Below are 20,087 nucleotides of genomic sequence, written 5' to 3' on the forward strand. Positions count from 1 at the left end.
GACTTTAAGGGTGTTTAGTAAGCAGAAGACGAGGCTCTATCCACAGCGCGTATACAGCGTGAACGCGCAGCATCGCGCGCGCTAAAGCTGCTAATCTTTGGCAGCTGGGAGCTCAGAGTCAGCGGTATCCCAAAGCAGCAGATCGCAGCTAAGCTGCAACTCCAACAGTATCGAACTGGAGGAAAATACAAGAATACATTATCTTGTTGTCTTAAAAAAAACCCCACTTCAACAAGCGATTTTTTTTTTGTATCACGAACAGTCCACCGGCGTAGTTGCCTTCGTTCTGGGACATTTTTCATTTACGGTAAGTGCAGCTCTCCAGCGCATCGAAAGGGTTGAACAGGGCAAAGACAAAGTGCGTTTCGCTCCGTTTGCTTTACTGTGGGTCGCCTGAGTGAGGTGTCGTCTTGAAGATCAGAAGGGGTCAGAGGCCGGCAGTTGTAAAATGTATATACTGTACAGTACCACATTGCGGAGCTGTATATGGTCTGAGAACACCGTGGAATAATAACATGTTTGGTAAAAAAAAACCCGAGTAAGGTGTTATTTGCCAGGAACAAGACATTTCTTTTAAATATCGTTTATTTCCCAGTGCAATAGATAAACGTGAACGCATCTTTAACAAAGCATTTTAAGTTACCTATTGAGTTTTAATCTTTTAAAAGCACTCGCTCTGGTGACTATCCATTCATCCAGAAAGCCTCGCCTCTGGTTTATTCTCGTTATTCGTACTGTATGTGGTGTCATGTCTTCAGTTATTATATTTATATGAAGTGGTCATGTTTGAAGAACGACTTCATTTCATACCCTTTGTTAATTTTTAACAAACAACACCCGTGGAGAATTTATAAACACCCAACACTTTGTAAGACCCGTAAAGAAGATTTTTATGAATTCATGATCTAGTCCTGTCATTTTCCTTGTAACGCAGCTTTGATATTTCCATGTGTTAATTCGATTACCAGTTCTGCAAAACAATTTAAACCTTCTACTCGATGGCGCAAAGTGCTTAATGAGAAATTTAAAGTTATTCTACTGCAACCAGCAAGCTTCTCATTCGTCCTCTTTTACATTTGCTCCTTATCTGCTTCGTTCTCTTTTTCTGTGTTTAATTACATATATACTGTAGCCCAGTGAAGTCATGCACTCTCCAACACGTATTCAAACCCACACAGCCAGGTAAAATCGACTGTGTGTGAGCGAAGCACGCCCCCTTGCAGTTTAATACAGTCTACAGTCCGATAGAGTTCGTCGTCAAGATGAGTCTGGTAGGCTGACCTGCGTGCTAAATTGGATGCTTGCAAATGAAGTTGTGTTTTAGTAGTTAATACCTTCACTCTCATTTTTCGTTTCCTCCTTTCGTTTCAGGATAGAAGACACCTGCCAGTATGAAGGTGTAGGGGGAGGATCACTAATCTGCTGGGAAAGCAGGAAACGGGTTGTTTCTTTGTATTAAGGAGTAATCATTCCTGTTTGTTCTGCGGATATTTGCATTTTCATTTGCTTTGGTTTGGAGTCCGGTCGCTTGGATTGTTAGGATTTGGGGGTGAACTGCATGTCTTTGACATAAAATTCGATGTTTGCTCATAGCTGGGAAATACCGTCAGGAACAAGTGAAGCGGGCGGTTTGCTGGGAGAACTTAAACTGTGCAATTGATCCCCCTTTTTAATGCGTGATGTACCTGGAATGAAAAGCGGAGAATGGAAATTCTTTGGGAAATATTTTTTATTCTTCAAGCAAATTTCATCGTTTGCATATCTGGTAAGATGTATTTTTGTTTACCCTTAGAGCCATGCGATGCTAAACGGGCGAATCGGCACGACGTGCTAAAGGTTGAAAAACAACATTCACGAACCAAAATAAAGTTTTGGAAATTGATGATCAGCTGTAGCTCCGATGGATTAAACAACGGGAAATAGCCTTATACTGCTTTGTGACCATGTAAACACATTGAAAAGGAAATCACCACAGGGGAAATTTCATTTTTTTAAGTCTAGCGTTAGATGCATTTTATACGATGTGTAATACTAAATTGCCTATTTTGAGCCCCAATATAGGATTCTAGTATAAAACGTGGCTAAAGCACAGTACAGTATATTGCGATTTCCAATAACCCAGAAATAGACCGTGTTCTCACTTTTAATAGTCATGCCTTGTGTTAGTGATGTAAAAACAAATGTTCTTTAGCATCAAAAGAAACGCTTACCAGGCGCTAATTTATTGTCGGTCATGCGCATATTTTGTGGTTTCAGCGAGTACACCAAGGAAGCCTCGCACATAAGTGTCAAACTAAGAGCAAGTTAAAGAGTTTTGATATGACATTTACTGCCTTAGGTGGAATTATAGCTGTTAATTATTGTTCAGTTGTCATTTTTTGTTCCCAGTGTACTTGCATTTTCTTCTGAAAGCTGTGTTTAAGGTACACCATATCTTTGCCTTACGATTTAAAGCGTTATTTCTGAATAGTTTTGTATTCAAAACACAATGCCGTATTGTTTCTCTCAATTACATTAGAGACGATGTGCTTTACCAACTTACTCTTTGAAAATATATAATAAATATCTACATTAGTTCAGTTTTTTTCTGTGAAGAAATAATGTACAGAATTATGTTGTATGGTTAATATTTGTGATTTCCATGTAAATGACTTAGTTCGTTTCATTTCATTTTATAATCTCAGTTTTACAGTTTTAGCTCTTGACACCTGCTGTTATTCTTAGTAACTGTTGTTATGAAAGCTACATTTCCAAATTTTAAAAATAGCCTTTGTATTCTGAGAATGCTGAATGAATTATTCCTGGCTGCTGCAAATCCAAAACCAGAGCAAGTGCTAAATTTTCATCCCGTAGACGTGCAGAGCAAACAGTTCAGTTTCCTTGTCTTTATGAGCAATACACGTAATAATCTGTAATGACTGTAGGGATTATGGCAATGATGTACCAAACCGTATTCAATCTGGAATTGTGGATGAGCTCACTAAAATTTATTATTTTTATATGTCCAAGGAAAAATAACATAGTTTAGATCCCAGCATTAACTAGGAATCGCATAACTCTGTAAATATAACTACATTTGTTTCATTTTATTTTTGGTCTGTTTTCCTTAAAATGTTGTATTTGGTGCTTTCCTGTCTGTTTAGTGCAGAGGATTGAAAAAGAGAATCATGCTAACAGTTGTGGATTAGGGATTTGTCTGCCCTTCTGCTTTAATCCAAATGAAAGTGCCCATAAAAAATCAGTCCCTGCCTGCTGAATTACTATTGCCATTAATACGTCAAAGAACAAGTGGTCAGTGAGCCATATGCCATCCTGTTCCCTGAAAAAGTCAATATACAGTAGTTATATTACTGAACATTCATTATGGGCATTTTCATGGCTTCAGAAAACCTTAGGATAGCTTTTCCCCAAAAATACAATTTTTACAGTGGCATTGAGTGAAAAAGCTAGGGAACAGACCTGTTTAATCTCATTACTTTATGTCATCAGACACTTTTCAGGTTTAATTGAGCTTGTGCAGTGCAGAAGGATCCAGTGACTGCTTTGTTCTCTGCCGTGATAATACAGATTAATCTAAATGTAGCTTGTCAGGCTTTCCAAGGTGGGTAGTTTCTAGTGGGGGTGAATGGTTAGATCAGGGCATTGTAATGATGCAGCACAGGGGAAACTGTGGGAGTGTAGGTTTTGCAATAGGATCTGTGCGAGCAGTTTAGGAATCAGTCTGGAGAGAAACAAGTCTCTTTAGTGGGCTGGGAACAGGAAAGAAGAGAGGACCTACAGTAAATAAATCCACTCTGTTTGCTCCTTGGAGTGTTACAAACTGAGATTAAGGTAGAATAACAAATGAGTAGTCATCTTATTTCAATTATAAAAAATCACATCAATAAAATCCTAAATTATACTGTACGGTAGGCAATGGCTTAATTTCATGTGCTCAATCAATATGCCCAGTCTGGCAATGCTGCAATGCACTACCAGATCATTAGCAATCAGGAGTGGTAGTTTTGTTGGTTCCAATAAAGTCTCGAGTGTATTGGTCTGCATATGTCAGAATTGCATTATCAGTAATGATGGTGCTGAAGATGATACATTTTGTTTTCCCCTGGTGTTTGCAATCCCCCATCTTATACTGAATGCTTTTGTGACTGTAATGTAATCATATTGATTTAAATTAGGGGGACTAACTTAGGCCATATTCCAAGTTACTGCTATGACCTTCATGTTGTAGAATCAGGAAGTGAAGACATTCTTTAGAAAATTAAAGGACATGTGTTAAACATTTGCTGCTATGAGGCCAGTGATTTCTTGACCTGGGTGACATGGTGACACAGTGGTTAGTATTGCTGTTAGCAGTACTGGGGCACCTGGTTCAAATTCCTAGAGTGCTATCTTGTGTGGAGTTTGTCTGTTCTCCACATGTTTGCATGGGCTTTCTCTGGATGCACTGGTTTCCTCCTAGAGCTCAAAGACCTACTGCTATTTTAATGAGCTTGTGGGAAATCTGGCCCTGGTGTGAATGGTTGCATGCCTGGGCCTGCTTGTGCCCTGTGATGGACTGGAGTCCTGTCCACTTGCGACCATTGCTTGCCAAGATAAATTCTTGGTCCCCAGTGATCCTGTAATGGATAAAGAAGTTAGAATGGATGAATTTCCTGACATGTACTGTATCTGAGCCTACAGTACCAAAGATAGCAGAGTTAATACTTCCCTTAAATGGCTTTAATTTATAGATATTTCCAAGACATACCATTATATTTTGTGTTCATCTGTTTCCTGTGCAACCTAACCTTCTGTAAGTTATTATATTTTCCCTCTCTTCTCTTGACTTGTTCCTGACACATAAACAGCAGAGAAATATATTTGCTATGTATAATTCTTCTTTGTTGAAAACAACAACATAAAATCTGAATGGGACCTTGTGATAGATGTGATGAAGAGTGAAGTAATGTCTCCCCAATCCTGTGTAAAATTAAGAACAAAATGGGTTTCCTACTTTCTTCTGCCAGTATAGGCACTTATTCTGAGAGCAAGTTGAGTCCTATGGTCTGGAGGCTGGTGGTTCCAGGTTAAACTTCTGCCCCCCATATCCTCCCAAACAGCAGTCCCATTTGTGTGGGCTGGATTTGGCCTCGGTATTCTGTGCTTGTTGTACAACAGTACCTCCTGTGTTTTTCCACAGATGCTTGAGATCTTACAATGTTGTGTAAGTGAGACTGTCATCACTACCTCAGTTTGATAGTTACTGTAGTTTGAGGATTTCAGTATGGGGGAAGAAAATGTCAGATGGTTTGACAGATGGAGGAGAATGTGCATAGTCCTCATTTCTTCTGTAGTGATTAGAGACTCATATATGGCTACTCAAAATTGGGAAGTGGGGTTTAAAAATAGCTGTGGCTCTTGCAATAACAGATTGCTGTCACCTAATAGCCATGATTATAAATTACATTTACCTGTATACAGACTTTTTCATCCCAAAAGCCCTCAAACCCCTTTACATATAGGATGCTTTTCATCCACCCCTGAGGTGCAGCATTCCTTAGGCACAGACAAGCGCACCACACAGTAGATCAAATGGAAAAGAGAGAAATTGCTCTTCTGATTAAATTATGGGGAACGATCAGGAATTCCTGATTGTGTAGGCCCGAGATTAAATTTATCCAGGACAATGGGGTTAATAGTTCAGCTCTTACAAACAGTGCCTAGGGAATGTAATGAAGTAGTCAGGTTCAATGTTATATCTGAAGGACAGCACATCCTATAACACTGTGTCCTGTTAACATAATGGAATATTGGTAAGGACATTCTGGTCCATAGAGAAGAGTACCACCTATTTGCACAGAAACACCACTTACTGTACAACAGCAACCTGTTGACAAGTCCGAGCCTTGCATAGATTTTGAGATATGGCAGTCAGTAAAAGTAGGTTTGTGTGTTCTTTAATGGCTGCATATTATGACAGCTGTCTTCTACTTTGGTCCTGTAGAGCCATAATCATTCTGTTTTTATGAGAGTTTCAAATGAAAGCCTGAACTTAAAAAGCTGATAGTATATGAGCTGCTCAGGAATTAAAACTAGAAGTTCTCATTTCTGGGACATGGGGTTCAGACCCTTACCAATTCTGCAGAATCTGGTTTACAGGGGCCTTTTTTTGCTAACAACATCCTAAGAATAAAACAAAATGTATATAATATGATATGAAGGATGTAAGAAATGAAATAGTCCTAACAGTCACATACTGTATACTCATTTGCATTGAAACCCTTAGAACATACTTGCAAACTGCTTTTGAGTGTCTTTGTTTTTATTACCTCACGAACAAACCTATCATGAATGGCATTATCTTGTGCAAATCTGTTTCAAATTGTAACAGAAAAAGAGAAGACAAAATGGACACAGTATACAGTAGAGAAGTAATCCCTGCTAATAGTGGAAACATTCTTGGCCTTGGCTTTTACAACTGCAGTGGGATGGCAGAGGCATCACATCTGCAGGAAGTGAAACCAGTTGTGCACATAAGATCTATCATTCTCACCATCCTGGTCTGCTAGTTTTCTAAGGAGTTCCTGTATGATTTACAAAAAATTACAATTACAAACATCAGGATTCCTGCTTTCATCTGTATGGTGTTTACTGTAAGCCCATTAATGTCATTTATAAGTGGAACAGGCAGTACAAAAATAAATGCTACTCATCCTTCTAGTTCAATGTACAGTATGTGTTCATAGTACGTAAGTCTGTGTAGAGTTTAGTTTACTTTCACACAACAAAATTGCTTACACTTGACAAATATCACTAAATGTATCATGATATCTCTTATTAACGAAGCTATTAAGTAATTGCTATAGTTTAATTAAACATACAGAGCAGGTGTTTCCAGCTAATAAACTGTGACACTATTTTGTTTTCATATTTAATGGGTGATTTGTGATATTTTTATTTTCAAAATGGAGTTCATACTGTACAGTACGTCAATAAGCAAAACAAGCAAGTCAGCAGATTTGTGTCGGTAGTCATTGTAGGTTTGAGTATTGTACAAAGAAAGACATGGGGTCATGGAGTTTAGTACTGCAGAGAGACTGTTGTGCTGAAAGAATATTTTTACAAAAGCTAATTTTCAGTGGAGGGTTAAATAATATTTTATAAGTTAATTAAAAAATGTGTATATATTGGGGGGCTCCTGAGATGAGCAGCCAATATAACTATTCATTAGAATTTGAGAAGTTAGTAGCTGAGCACTATAGTTCAGAAGACACTGATTCATGTCAGATTGACCAGGATTGCCTAAGTGCCTCTGGTGTTGGATGGGATTAAATCGGCCAGGATATCTTTGGTGTGTTGGGAAATGGGTCCCTGGTTACTTGTTGAGCACCATTGAGCTAGCTGTATTGTCAGAGCTCTTTATCTCAAAAGCTAATTGTAAGTTATGTGCTTGCAGTGAAGAAAAATGGTTAATGACTCTGATAAGTGCACATCCGCCCTCAATTCCCTGTTTTGATACAGGATAAGGGTATACAGTAGCTGTGAGCACAATTGATTAACAATTGTCAATTTCAGATCAGGAGTGTATTAAAAGAAAAATATACTCATGCACTAAAGGAAACCAACACTCTTTGTCTAGACAATTTACACAAATATTTTAAACATAGATTTAAAAAGCACAGAGAATCCTAAATTTTCATTATGAGATTAAACATGATTAAAAAAAAATGAAAAATTAGTTTTGAGTATAACCTCCTTAAGCACTGACACAGTTTAAACAGGATTGAAGCACAGACCTGATCAGTCTCTGTAAAGATGCTAGGGCAAGGTCTGCCAGTCTTCCTGTACAGCTTCAACCAGCTGGCAAAGCTTGGCCGCTGATACTTGTCTCTTGTTGACGGCATTGGTGTTTTACTCCCATAGATATTATATTGGGCACAGGTCAGAAGTCAAGCCTGGCTGTGGTAAAATGTCAATGTTGTTTTTTCTTTAATTTTGTATCATTGTAATTTTAGCACTATGTAGTCTGGCGTTACCTTGCTGGAAAATCAGCATTTTTGTGGATTGGTTTACAGGAACAGAAAATCTGTGAGCTAATAGTCTTCCTTGATAATGTCAATCTGTAGTAAGATTGCCCTCAACCTGCACCAAGGGGATTCACTTATTGAACGAATTTCCTTCTCAAATCCCCACACTTCTACCAACTCACTGGTTCGCTTGTATAATCTAATATTCAGCATTACATTCAATATGATGTCTCCATGCACATTGTCTGTCTGTCAAGAGCAAAACAGAATCTATTAGTGAATAAAAGGGTCCATTACTCTTTCTACCTTCGTGTTAGATGTTCTCTGCCCCTCTAAAGACCACAATCTCATCTCTCAGCTGTCAACACGTTACACCCAATCTGCCTTGAAGCATACAGAGCACTTTTATGTGAGCTGCAGTCATTCTGCTGATGCATAGGCTGTTCTTCCCGGATATCTTAATGCTGTACTCCCTGCAGTCTGAAAACATTTACATACTGTAGTTGAATCAGACAGGTGCGATGGGCTTGGGCTGCAATAGTGATCTCTTACCTTCCATGATGTAATCATGTAGTCACCATGGTAGTCGGCTCATTGTTGAAGTGACACATCCCGTTCTCTAGGAAACCTGACTCGGAGGCCATCTTCCATCATGTCGATAACATGCACAACATACTTAATAATCTTCATTAATCAAGAAGAGTATGGTCATGTCTTTTGATGTTCATTTTGAGCTTCTTTTATACAGTGTTAATCAGGCAGATTTTGTTTAATGTAGATAAATACTGTATAGGGTATTGCATGCAGGTATTAAAAAATGCAAAATGGGAAATGCTGAGCTAAAAGGGGCATTTACATCATTTTATTAATCAATGTAGAGAAGAAATAAAAAGGCAAACAATATTATGATGTAGAAGCAAAGGTGTAGAATTTAAATCAAGGGCTGTTATACTAGAATTGTTATATACTAGTGAGGCGTCATTTTGAATAGCATCCAGTCTTGTTCACTGAGTTATAGAAAAGAAATTGCTGCTTTAAAATCAGTCCAGAGAAGAGCAACCAGGTGTATTCTGGCTCTTAAGGAAATATACTACACTAGCAGGCTGAAGGAACCTTTTTAGACTTGAACAGTGAAGACCACAAGGGGTCCTATTAATAATTTAAAATCCTCAAAGGTACTGAGAAAGACAAACAAGTGGCCATCTTGAGAATACAGCAAAACACTACCTTGGAACTATGGAAACTAAGTGGATGTGCTTTTAAACCGTGCTTTCTTACATGAAATGGCTAAATTAGATGGGGTTAATGGCATCCAATGTTACATTGTAAATAGGTGGCACAGTGGTTAGCATTGCTGTCTTGTAATGCTGAGCCCAGGGTTCAATTCCTGGGGAGCTATCTGCCTGGAGTTTGTATGTTCTTCCCTTGTTTGTGTGGGTTTTTGCTGGTTGCTCCAGTTTCCTCTTGCAGTCCAAAAACTGGTAGATTGACTGAACCAGATTTTGCTTATTTACAGTAAATGTAATCTTTTGAAGGTGAATGTATCATTGTGTACTTCTGCTTCTCTGATTATTAAAAAGAGCGGGGTGCAACAGCTCAATGTAAGTCCCTTTTTTGAGTTTATATACAGAAAGTCACAGTTGTAGATCGGGACATACAGTACCAGTACTCTAAACTAGCATAACACTATGCTATGAATGAAATTGTTGATTTTATTACTGGCAGAAATAAGTGAAGCTACTGTAGGTATAACACCTGCTCACACAGATGTCTATCCCAAAAAAACACTGAGAAAGTTCTCTTTCTCAGCGTGTCAACTTCTATGCAGCCTGTACCATTCTGAAAACGGATACATAAAAACGATGCCCCTGGCAATTGACACATCCACTTTGTTATGTCATCAAGAAGTCTTGATTACAAAGCAGTTACAGGTATTTTTCAAGTTTTCAGTGGTTGTTTCTTTAGAACTTAAAAAAAAATCAGACAACCACTGTGCAGATTTAATATCTATGGTCAGGACTAAATGCTGTTTCACAAACTCTTTCAACCAAGAAGAAGACAACTTCCCAGGGAATGGTCCTGTAATGTCATATTAGTCCACACTGACATACTGTACAGTATCCTGCATCATGGAAGCCTTATATCAGCCTTGGACGTAGAAACAGCCTTTTAGCACTACTTGCAGGTCACTAAAATAGGGCAAAAATCATTTAGGTGTCAATACATTATTCAAAATAACTTGGTTCCTCTTGTTGTGTCGATTAAAGAGATGTAAGAAAAGTCACAAAGTATCTGATTTTCTGTTTCCTAGACTGTCTGACCCGTTGTTTGTACTCGTATTGAGATGGCACTTTCATTGCACAGTTTCATTTGGCTTCAGACACTTTTATTTTAATCCACGGATTAGAATTGCCCCTGGATGATTAGGATATCTAATGTCTCCATTGTTAACACCCCAACCCGGTCCTTGACAGCCATCCTCCTCCTGGTTTTATAAAGAGATCTTTGAATCTTTGGTGGCTAAAGACCCGGAACAATGCTAAGGTTGACCAATTAAGCAGAAAGAATTTGATTGAATTAACTACCATGTGCTCAGATGGAGCAATTACCTCAAGACCCTGCGGCTCTCAAAAACCAGCGATGGGTCCATGGTCATTATGATTATTCATCTGTATTATTGGTGCTTCTAAATGCAATTAGCATAATATTGTGTGCAAGCACTGAAAATACAGTGAGAAAAATGTTTTTTTTTCACAGACATTTGATTTTCTAATATTCCTACATAGACCAAACGTATTGCATGCTTATTAAGTAATCTGGCCCATCATGAAAACTGTGCACTAGGGGGCATCAGAATTTGATACTCATGCAAACTACACCATAGGTGCACAATGCTTCTGGCAAAGACAGTGTACACCAGAGGGCGCTAATGTATCCAATACTCACCAGAGGATGTGTGCAAGCCATCATAATCACAAACCAGTCACAGTGAACAGATATAGATTCCCCTCGTTGTGTACTGTTGTAGCCATGGGAAGGAGCTATTAATGACACTATTTGTTTGTGCCAGTTTCATTATTTCACTGTGCCCAGCTATATTCACAATACAGCTTTGTATGAGTAGGCCAGCTAACTTCATAATATATGTGTAAAGAGACTTCGCCTTGTGCCATCAGACTTACCTTATATGAACTCAGTTTGGCCTTGCTAATTGTTTTTTAAGACTCAGCTCTCCTGTACCTATTAGTGAGTGAGTCAAACGCATTGAAACCTCCAACATGCCCTTCTCATTTGACATGTTGCAAGCTCACTCACAGCACTTGACAGGAAGGTGGAAACATACTAGAAAAGCTACTGTATGAGCAGTGCTTTTTCTGACGTCTCTTACTGATATCACTGCACACTTGTGGGTGCCTGACAAGATCAAAATAATTAATGTTACCTGAAAAGTGAAGAGTGCCCTGGCCAACTAATGCCAGCCCTTGCCCAGTGGCACTATGCCAACACTTGGGAACATTCAGTTAGTTACGGTGTACAAATCCTCATACAGTATGTGATTTAAGGACTCTAAAGCATTCTTCAAATCACTCCCAATGGCACGTGGGAGTAATATAAGTGTTCCATGGACATGTACAGGTATATCTGTTTTATTTTGTTTTTGTACATTATTTATTTACATTATTCTGCATTTATTTATGGAAAGAAATCGCACTGTAGAAATATGAGCTGTATTATTTTGTAGAATCGCACGCTCTTTGTACCGCTCAGTCCATTGGCAAGGCCTTCCTGTGCTTTGAATTAGCAGTGAGTTTGTTTTTCTCTTGAAACACTATCTGAAATATACAGTCTTACCATGGCTCCATTGGTCTATAAAACTGGGAATAGTGCAAGATCAAATGAATATTACTCTGGACCCAGTTATCAGCTGTAATCTCATTTCAGAAAACTGAATTTCCAAAAATAATATTCTGGAATAGGTTATTCCAAAACCACAATCTCCAGTTTGGAGTGTTATTTCATTTGTCTTTACCATTGTAGCATGGTCCCTTCCTACTGTCTTCCAAGAAATACACAGTCAGAACTGTCTCCCCCAGCAGTGTGCATCTATACAACAGCAGTAGGATTGATTGGAGGGGAAACATGGCAAGGCTGCAGCTGCACTGCAAGATGAGGATACCCTAGCAAACTCAAGCTCATCCATCCTCTGCCAGTCATGTGTCACAGTTCAGGGAGTCAATTAATGGTGCAGCTCAGACTATATCTGTCCATGTCTAGACTAACTCAGCATGCTCTGTATTGGCTAAGCCACTAAGGATCCCCAAAAGATAAACAGTTTAACATGCTGTGTCATTTTATAGTTACATAACTTTACAAGGTTTTTGAAGAAGTTATGAACAGGGCATTAGCCTAGTCTTTTGCAGTGTGCATCAAGCAGTAGCCTGCTCTGAAAGGCTTCTGTCAGGGAATTTTACATTGGCTCACAAGGATTTAATATTATTGAAACAAGAACAGCCTGTAATGTTTTGTGCATTTCCTTTCTTGAGCCCCAGTTTCATTTAATATGATTTTGCTATCAACAATATCTAAATTCGGCATTTTGCAATAGCAATGAACAGTGCGATTTTAATCTTGTCAGACTGCGTTACGATTTTAGAATACTTTGATCTTTTAATGTATTTCTTTCTTTCTCCTAGAAAGTGTCTTCATGTGTAATTCCTCATAAAAATTGATTAAAAAAATTACATCTCTGTGCTGATTTAATTTGGAATGTTATTTGGGTTGACATACTGTATGATTGCCTGTAATGTCTTCAGTTCTGGGACCCCAGACTGCATATGGTATCTACAGTATAGATGAAACTGAAGAGTATAGTGGTCTTAGAGATGAGTACACATCTAACAGAATTTTGTTTTGCTAGTTTTGACAGAGTTCCTTTGTCGTCATCAGGAGAGTGAGAACTTACTGTACAGTATCCCACACTGTTGTAATTTTGCACTTTTCAGTTTATCTCCATTCAAATTCTATAGAGCAATGTTATAACAACCACACATCCACACATTTTCTGCTTACCATCAATAATAAAAATATTGTATTTTCTCTTAAAACAGAGTAGTATTTTTTTTCAGAACTACATGGTGAGGATGGTACTTTGCTTGAAACAAGTATGTAATATATTCTGCTTGTTTTTAAGTTAACCAAACTTTCCTAAATGGAAATGGATAAGACTCCTTAAAGTTATAGTTTCCTGCTCTGTTGTAGGTTCAGTGTTCAATGTATGGAGAAGACAGAAAAGCTTTTAGACATTCAGACAATAAGTTCACAGATCTGCCATAGATGTTTGTTTGTATAAAAGTCTGAACCTTGGATTCTGAAATAGATCAAAATACTATGCTATGTGAGTCTATTATCTATTTCTTTACTGGTACTAAAGAATATTAGCTTTTAGCTGCTATAATAACTGCATGCTGAAAGAAGTGGATCATGCACATCAACAGAGATATGCATCCAAGGAAGGCAGAAAAAAAGATCAGATGAAGTTTTCCTCAGCTGGTAAGATAGCAGGCAGAAAAAGACAGGCCATGGTATAAGAGCATCTGTTAAGAGGGTGGTTTACATTATAACTGAATTTTGAAAATTAATTTCTTCCTTGTTGTATACACATTAATATGTGTGACTTTGATATTGCTGTATCTTTCTAGACCTTCTCCTTAACCTAGTTGTTCTGTAAAACTGTGACAGTGCCTTCTAAGAGTACCTGGAAGATAGCAAGTAAAACAAGTTACAGTTGTACCATACCAGACAGTCCATTGATGAATCAGGCTTCAGAAACACCAATTTATTACATTGCTTTGCTTTGAAGCTGCTTTCTAAGTGGGGAAGTGTGGCCTGGAGCTCTGGACTGCTGCACAGAAGAAGTACTGCTATGCCAAGACAGCAGTTGCTTCAAAGCTCATTATTTATTATAAACCTGTCAAGGTGATGTTGCTACTGTGGACTCTCGAGAGTCTTAAAGTTGGCTGGGTTTTTGGCGTAACAAATTTGTAACTTATTGTTCGCATGCAGTTGGAGTGCATAGGGGTATGCCTGAGATGGAGTTTGAGCCTTGGGTTTTGGATTAAAGATGGGCAAGTCCCATCCAGTTTCAAATATCCTATAGTTTTTATTCCAGCTTTTAATTGATCTAATTTCTGTTTTTGAATAAAAAATTGAATCACCTGTTTTATTTTAGGTGTCAATAGCACGTATGTGATGACGCAACACTGAACATGGAGGACTGGAGTTGCTAGATCTTGCTACTATTTACCGCTGCTTCCCTTATATAGTTGTGAATTCTGTACAGAAGAATCAGGCGACAGACCATAACTTATTTGTTCACCATTACAGGCCACTGCAGAAATGTTTACATTATAGTCAAGTTCCAGTGTTGTAGCCATCTTTAAGACTTAAAGCAACAATACATGCTTCGTATTGTTGCAAAGCCTTGCATCACCTAGGCTTCAAATCCACTTCTGAAGTGTCACATTGTCTTCTGTTTTCATTCCAGCAGAGCTCTGAATAACATGACTCCACCATTTGCTTAATTAGGAAGAGTTAGCATGCTTGCCAGATGTCTGCTTATTGACCTTTTAAGGCCAGACACCTACCCATTAACTTTCTTCCTGTTTCATTTCAAGAATCCATTTTAATTTGTTCTGACTTTATTATTTGAGTACAAAACTGAATACATAAAGCTCTAGGATGCAAAGCACAATAGGCGGTAAAAAACAAAGATGTTGATATCAACGTGTTCTCTAATCAGAACCTGAAGTAGCTTACAGCAATATGTATTTAACATTTTACAACTGAAAATAAATCTCCTAGATAGTAAGGTTCTTAGAAAAGATTGTGTAAATTCTGCACAATGTCAGTGGGACCTAGCTAGCACACACAGTTGCCCCATGTTCCCATGTAGTAATTTTCCACCACTTCTCATCTGCACTCTGGTGTGTTCGACTGACTAAATGGAAAATGACATTGCTTAATGTGTGATATTCAGTTTGTTTTACTCCAAGAACTTTATTAATTAATACTGCTTGTCATTTTGGAGATTCTTTAAGAGCTGCTCTTGGTTATAGAGAGAAAATTGTTCATACCATCTTCTGACATGCAAATTGACTTTGTGTATTTCCTACCAAAGTGACTAATGAGCTAATTTAGAAATTTCATTTTAATGTTCAATACAAGACAGGCTCTAATTTGCATGAAGACATCTTCCTTTAGAGCTGTGGTGAATCCACTAATTTTCTGTAGGTTACCTTTTACTAGTTATATATGCACATAAGATAAATGACAACAATTTCTGTAATGTGCTACATATTTTGATTAATTTACCATATGGAGATTTTCCTGTGACATTCTATTTATTATCACTTTTCCAGGATTATCACTTCTTACAAAGAACTGCAGTTCTCTTGAGAGCCTGGAACATGAGGTATTCTGAAGTAAAAAATATTATTGGGAGTTCAAATTGTTTTTAATCATTTTAAGTCATATTATTTCTGTTCAGTTGTTTTTGTTTATTTTGTGCCCCATTGACTTTTCACACACTGTAATATGCATCACATATTCTTCTGCAAGGTACAATATACATTTATAGAAATTTTTGCATGATGGTCTTCTGCAATTGAATTTGGAATTTTAGAATGTCCACACATCCACTCTGTATTTTAAGAACTAATAGTTATTGGATGAAGACATCAGCAAAATTATGTATTAAAATAAAACACATTCAACACCACCACAACAGTTTTTCAGAATATGGAATGATATGAATTTGTTGAATAATCAGACTGCTTCAAAAAATGTTTTTCAAAATGTTTAATTTTAAGGTAAGGAAATTACATTTGAATCTTATCTGTAGTTATTTTTTTTTCAATGTGCACTTAGCTGAGTAAGAGAAGTTGATTAATTAGAATCTTAAATTATTAAAAAAGCCAATTGAGAGGATAGCATGATCTTCTTGATTTGTGATGCCTATGCTGTGACAAGCCAACGTATCATGCAGTAATGTTGGAATGGAGTGTAAAACAGCTTGTACTAATGCTGTTCAATGAACTGATATTCCTTTGAATATTACTCCGGAAGGATACAGGATTACCCTAAAACAGATTGCTGAACTGAGCAGAAAGCCTAATCTCAAAGACATTACAGGAATATTTATATGTGAAATATACCCTAAAGGCTGATTCCTGGAGCGGTGAAAGAAGCCGCATCTCTGGAGCATAACTTGTATGTACATATTTACTGAGGCACACTGATAATTCAGCAATACAATATACTGTAAGAAACGGAGTTGCCACATACTGGAAGACTGCAGATTACCACACCCTGGACCAATACGACTGTTCCATGCAGCATAAGAAATTCCAGAAAAACGTAATCCTGGTATCTGCAAAATACCGATCGTACTGGACAAAGGGACACAGTACTTTCTCTGGCTGCTGGTTTCCCTGATAAAACAGGGACTGTGGAATGCCAGGAGCACTCTCATCCAGCACAACACAGAGTGGGGAGCGAGGGAGCTGGAGGAGAGGATACTTGCGGACCTCAGAAGGAGGGTGAAATGCGATGTCGCCAAATGGGGCTTTTCCACAGCAAGGGAGCGCTGCAAAGGACTGTGGGCTCTGTACAGAGACTAAAGTGCAAATCCCCGTTCCCTGAGCTCCTGCTCCGCAGTTTCAGAACCGGGACAGTGAAATGGACAAAAGCAAGTGGTAGGGCTTGGAGGGACTCTCTCATTGTGCAAATCTGGCCCCATCATCGACTCGCACTGATTGCTAATGGACAGTCAACTCATTTGGAAAGTTTGGATTGAATGTTAGTTTGATAATTTGTTACAATGTTTACTATTGTGAGATGTTTTTTTTTAATTAAGTTTATCTTGATAAACAAATCTGAAAAATAACTATATAGTACAGTACATCACCATCTTTATGTCATGATAGATGGTGGTCTCTATGTCATAAATTTTTTTTTTGCTCTGCATGCTCAGGGGCCATCCAGGGATAATTTTGACAGCTGAAAGGCAAGAAGCTCTCTTCTGTTGGCCAGAGAAAGTCTGAGACTGTGATGACAAGAAGAGTGGCTGATTGTTTTGTTCACTGATGAATGCCATATTGCCATTGATAGACCTGATGGAAGGCACTGTACATGAAGATATCCTGGTTGCATTGTTCAAGCCAACTGAGGGTCGTATTTTGTAATGAAAACTTAAATGGCGTACAAACTCTTTGAGCTTTTAAAATGTTTTGCTTTTTGATAAAATATTGTGTATTCTATCTTTTTAAAATATTTTATTAAATTCTTTTGACCAGAATTATGTTCTTTCTCTTGTTGTTCGAAATGTTCACTGCTTATATCCTTTACAAATGATGTGACGAATGGAAACATGCATGGCTAAGGTGTTGATCTGGTTAAGTACAGCTGCAGCCATTAGTAATTGGCCACATATGAGATCATGATATGAGGTGTTGGCAATGCCCTTATTGAAAGCAACCACATGTTTTCCACATGTTTTCATGTGAGAAATCCACTTTTCTGTGTTTCACAGACTCTGCAAGAGTTCCACAAAGGGACAGGTGACCTTTTTACTTTTTCAGTGGCTCCCAATCTATCTCTGCTTAAATACTGTAGAAGCATCCTACAGGGATCAAGTAGGTAATAAGTGAGCATTCCTTGCAGCTAATTCTGTTATCCTATGGAGAACTCTGTTCTGCTACATAAATTTGTTGGTGTGTTCTTGCAAGCATATGTCTTGTCAGAGATACTGTATGTTTACATATTTGGTATTCGCTTGAGAGCCCTTTATTCCCTTTTCTGTGACCCAGGTTAAACATATTCTGTAGTGCCAGATACAAAGGTAATTGTAATGGCCGTGCAGGGGGCTTTAAGTTTGTAATAACCTAATATAGAGTAAATCTTTCAGCTGATTACCCCATTACTGTATGTGCATTTTACTCTGTTTTTCTCAGGATTATTCCACGTTTAATCCACTCATTGTGATTTTAGGTGACAGTGGCCATATTTTTTCATCGTACTTGGCACATCTAGTTGAAAGTCGTTGAAGATTAGCCAAAATGTGACAGACTTTTGCTGACCTACTTTTATTTATTTTTCCCAGTACTGGTCTATGCATGAAGATATAAATATCTTGGTATTAAATATAAATGTCAGTTCCACACAGATCTTGTCCAATTCTTTAATGTGGTCCCTGTTGTTTTTGTATGATGCCAATGTGAAAATCTGTCCTTTACATTTGAGAATTCAATAGATGTATGTGGGTTGTTTAATTTTGTGGAGAACAGGATAGCAGTCTCCATGTAGTTTATCACATTAACAGCATGTGAATTCATTAGTGAATTCATATACTGTACCATATTTGCAGAATTCCCCCTAATTCAGTTTTAGAGGTGTTATTTTGTGCATAGACCATTTTTCTGACTGTAAAAAGATGTTAAATGGTGTTATTGACACGTCTATCAAAGTTGTAAATATCAGAATGGATTTATATTTTTTTAATTGGGAATTACACATCTGAATCCATACAGACTTTTTTTAAAAACTATTTTAAGGAGTAGTCCTTAATGATTTGACTTTATTCTTTTTAAGGTGTTTCTCTACAGGCTAGTAAAGGACATTATTAAAAATACTTTTGAAACTTATGGAATTTGAGTTAAAAAGTAAAACTTTGCATAAACTTGCTTTCTATAATCTTTAGTGGAATAATTAAAACTGAAAAAGCAATCTTTCATGGTAGGTTAAACAATAAGTACATTTTAAATTTGCATACTCTGTATGACAAGAAAAAACACGATAAAATTGTTAATTTCACTGAGAATTGTCAAGGATGACATTTGAAAGTTGAGTGTTACCGCACTGTAGACTGAGCACAGCAGATCACAGAAACTAAGCAGGATTTGTTCCTTCAGATGATTTTAATCCAAGGTCTGACTACATAGTCATTCAAGATCCCATGATACTGTTCATAAGAGGAGGATTTTAACCCTGGCTTTCAGACTGTTTAAACTTTCAGTTTGCAAATATAGCCTCCCTAAATTATCCACCATAATTCAAATGGTCGAGTAATTTCTCGTTTCTCTACCTCATCTGCCGTGTAATGGGGCTGCTGGCACATAATGGCCACTACTCATCATCCAGGTGGTTCGTGGAGTTTTTAAAGAAATGTAGGAGGATTTAGGTTAGTCTTTCTTTCGCGTTCATAAGGATTGGACCAAATTACTGAATTGCACTTCAGTGGTAGATGAGGAACCATCCTATGTGTAGATCATTTTGGGATGCTTTGGGATGAAAAGTGCAATACAGACTCAATGATTTATTTTTGATGTGTTCTAAAAACACAGAAACCCAGAAAAGTGGAAAGGAAGTACTCCAATTTCCTTGCCCAATCAGAACCAGTGAACTGTTTAATTCAGTTTGATTAGACTGATTTATTTAAATAAAGTAGTGGTTGTCTGCATTTCATTTTTTTCTAACTCTGGGTATGAGCATCGTTTAAAGCAGAGCCATTTGCTACTTTATTTTTACAGAGAAGTGCAGAAAGCAATTTTTTTTCTTGCCGCCTTAGCGCCATAGGTGGGTATTGTCTCCTGTTCTGATTTGCTCACTGAATGATTTATTGGTTTGCCCTGTACATCACCATTTCTTCTTGTTAACAGGAGAATCCACATCTTAATGACATTCTACACTTCAGAGGCTGGCATAAAGGTGTTCTGGCAAAAAGCCTCTCTGTGCAATTTACAAACATTACTTCTTTTTTTGACATATAGGTCATTTACAAGTTTTTTTAATTCCTTTTTTCATTCATTGCCCTTTCCACACACAGAGAGCTCATTCCACCCTGTATAATTTGCATCCCTCTTTCTACTGCAGTAGGTCATACGCTGCTAATTAAACTGCCACAGAACAATATGAGACTGGTGTATGTGACTCTTCAGAAGGTAACCACTTTCTGGAGTGTTATAATAGACTTATCAAGATTTCAAAGATGTAATGTGGTATATGAAGATCAAACATAAGAAACAT

General features: G+C 37.7%; 1 protein-coding gene across 2 annotated transcripts in view; it reads left to right on the forward strand.

Moving 5' to 3' along the window:
* The first annotated feature begins 216 nt into the window (after positions 1–216).
* The window catches only part of ca10a (carbonic anhydrase Xa), a 234,415-nt gene continuing 214,544 nt past the window's right edge, over positions 217–20,087 (forward strand). The window contains exons 1-2 of one of the 2 annotated variants that reach the window (XM_015355921.2): positions 217–307; positions 1,372–1,765. In XM_015355921.2, the coding sequence (XP_015211407.1) occupies positions 1,705–1,765 (61 nt within the window). In that variant the 5' untranslated portion in view covers positions 217–307; positions 1,372–1,704. Of the gene's footprint in view, positions 308–1,204; positions 1,272–1,371; positions 1,766–20,087 lie in introns of those variants that run through there. The other variant, XM_015355922.1, reaches the window with a different exon arrangement.

This window comes from Lepisosteus oculatus, chromosome 9 (assembly GCF_040954835.1).
Source record: "Lepisosteus oculatus isolate fLepOcu1 chromosome 9, fLepOcu1.hap2, whole genome shotgun sequence".
NCBI lineage: Eukaryota > Metazoa > Chordata > Actinopteri > Semionotiformes > Lepisosteidae > Lepisosteus > Lepisosteus oculatus.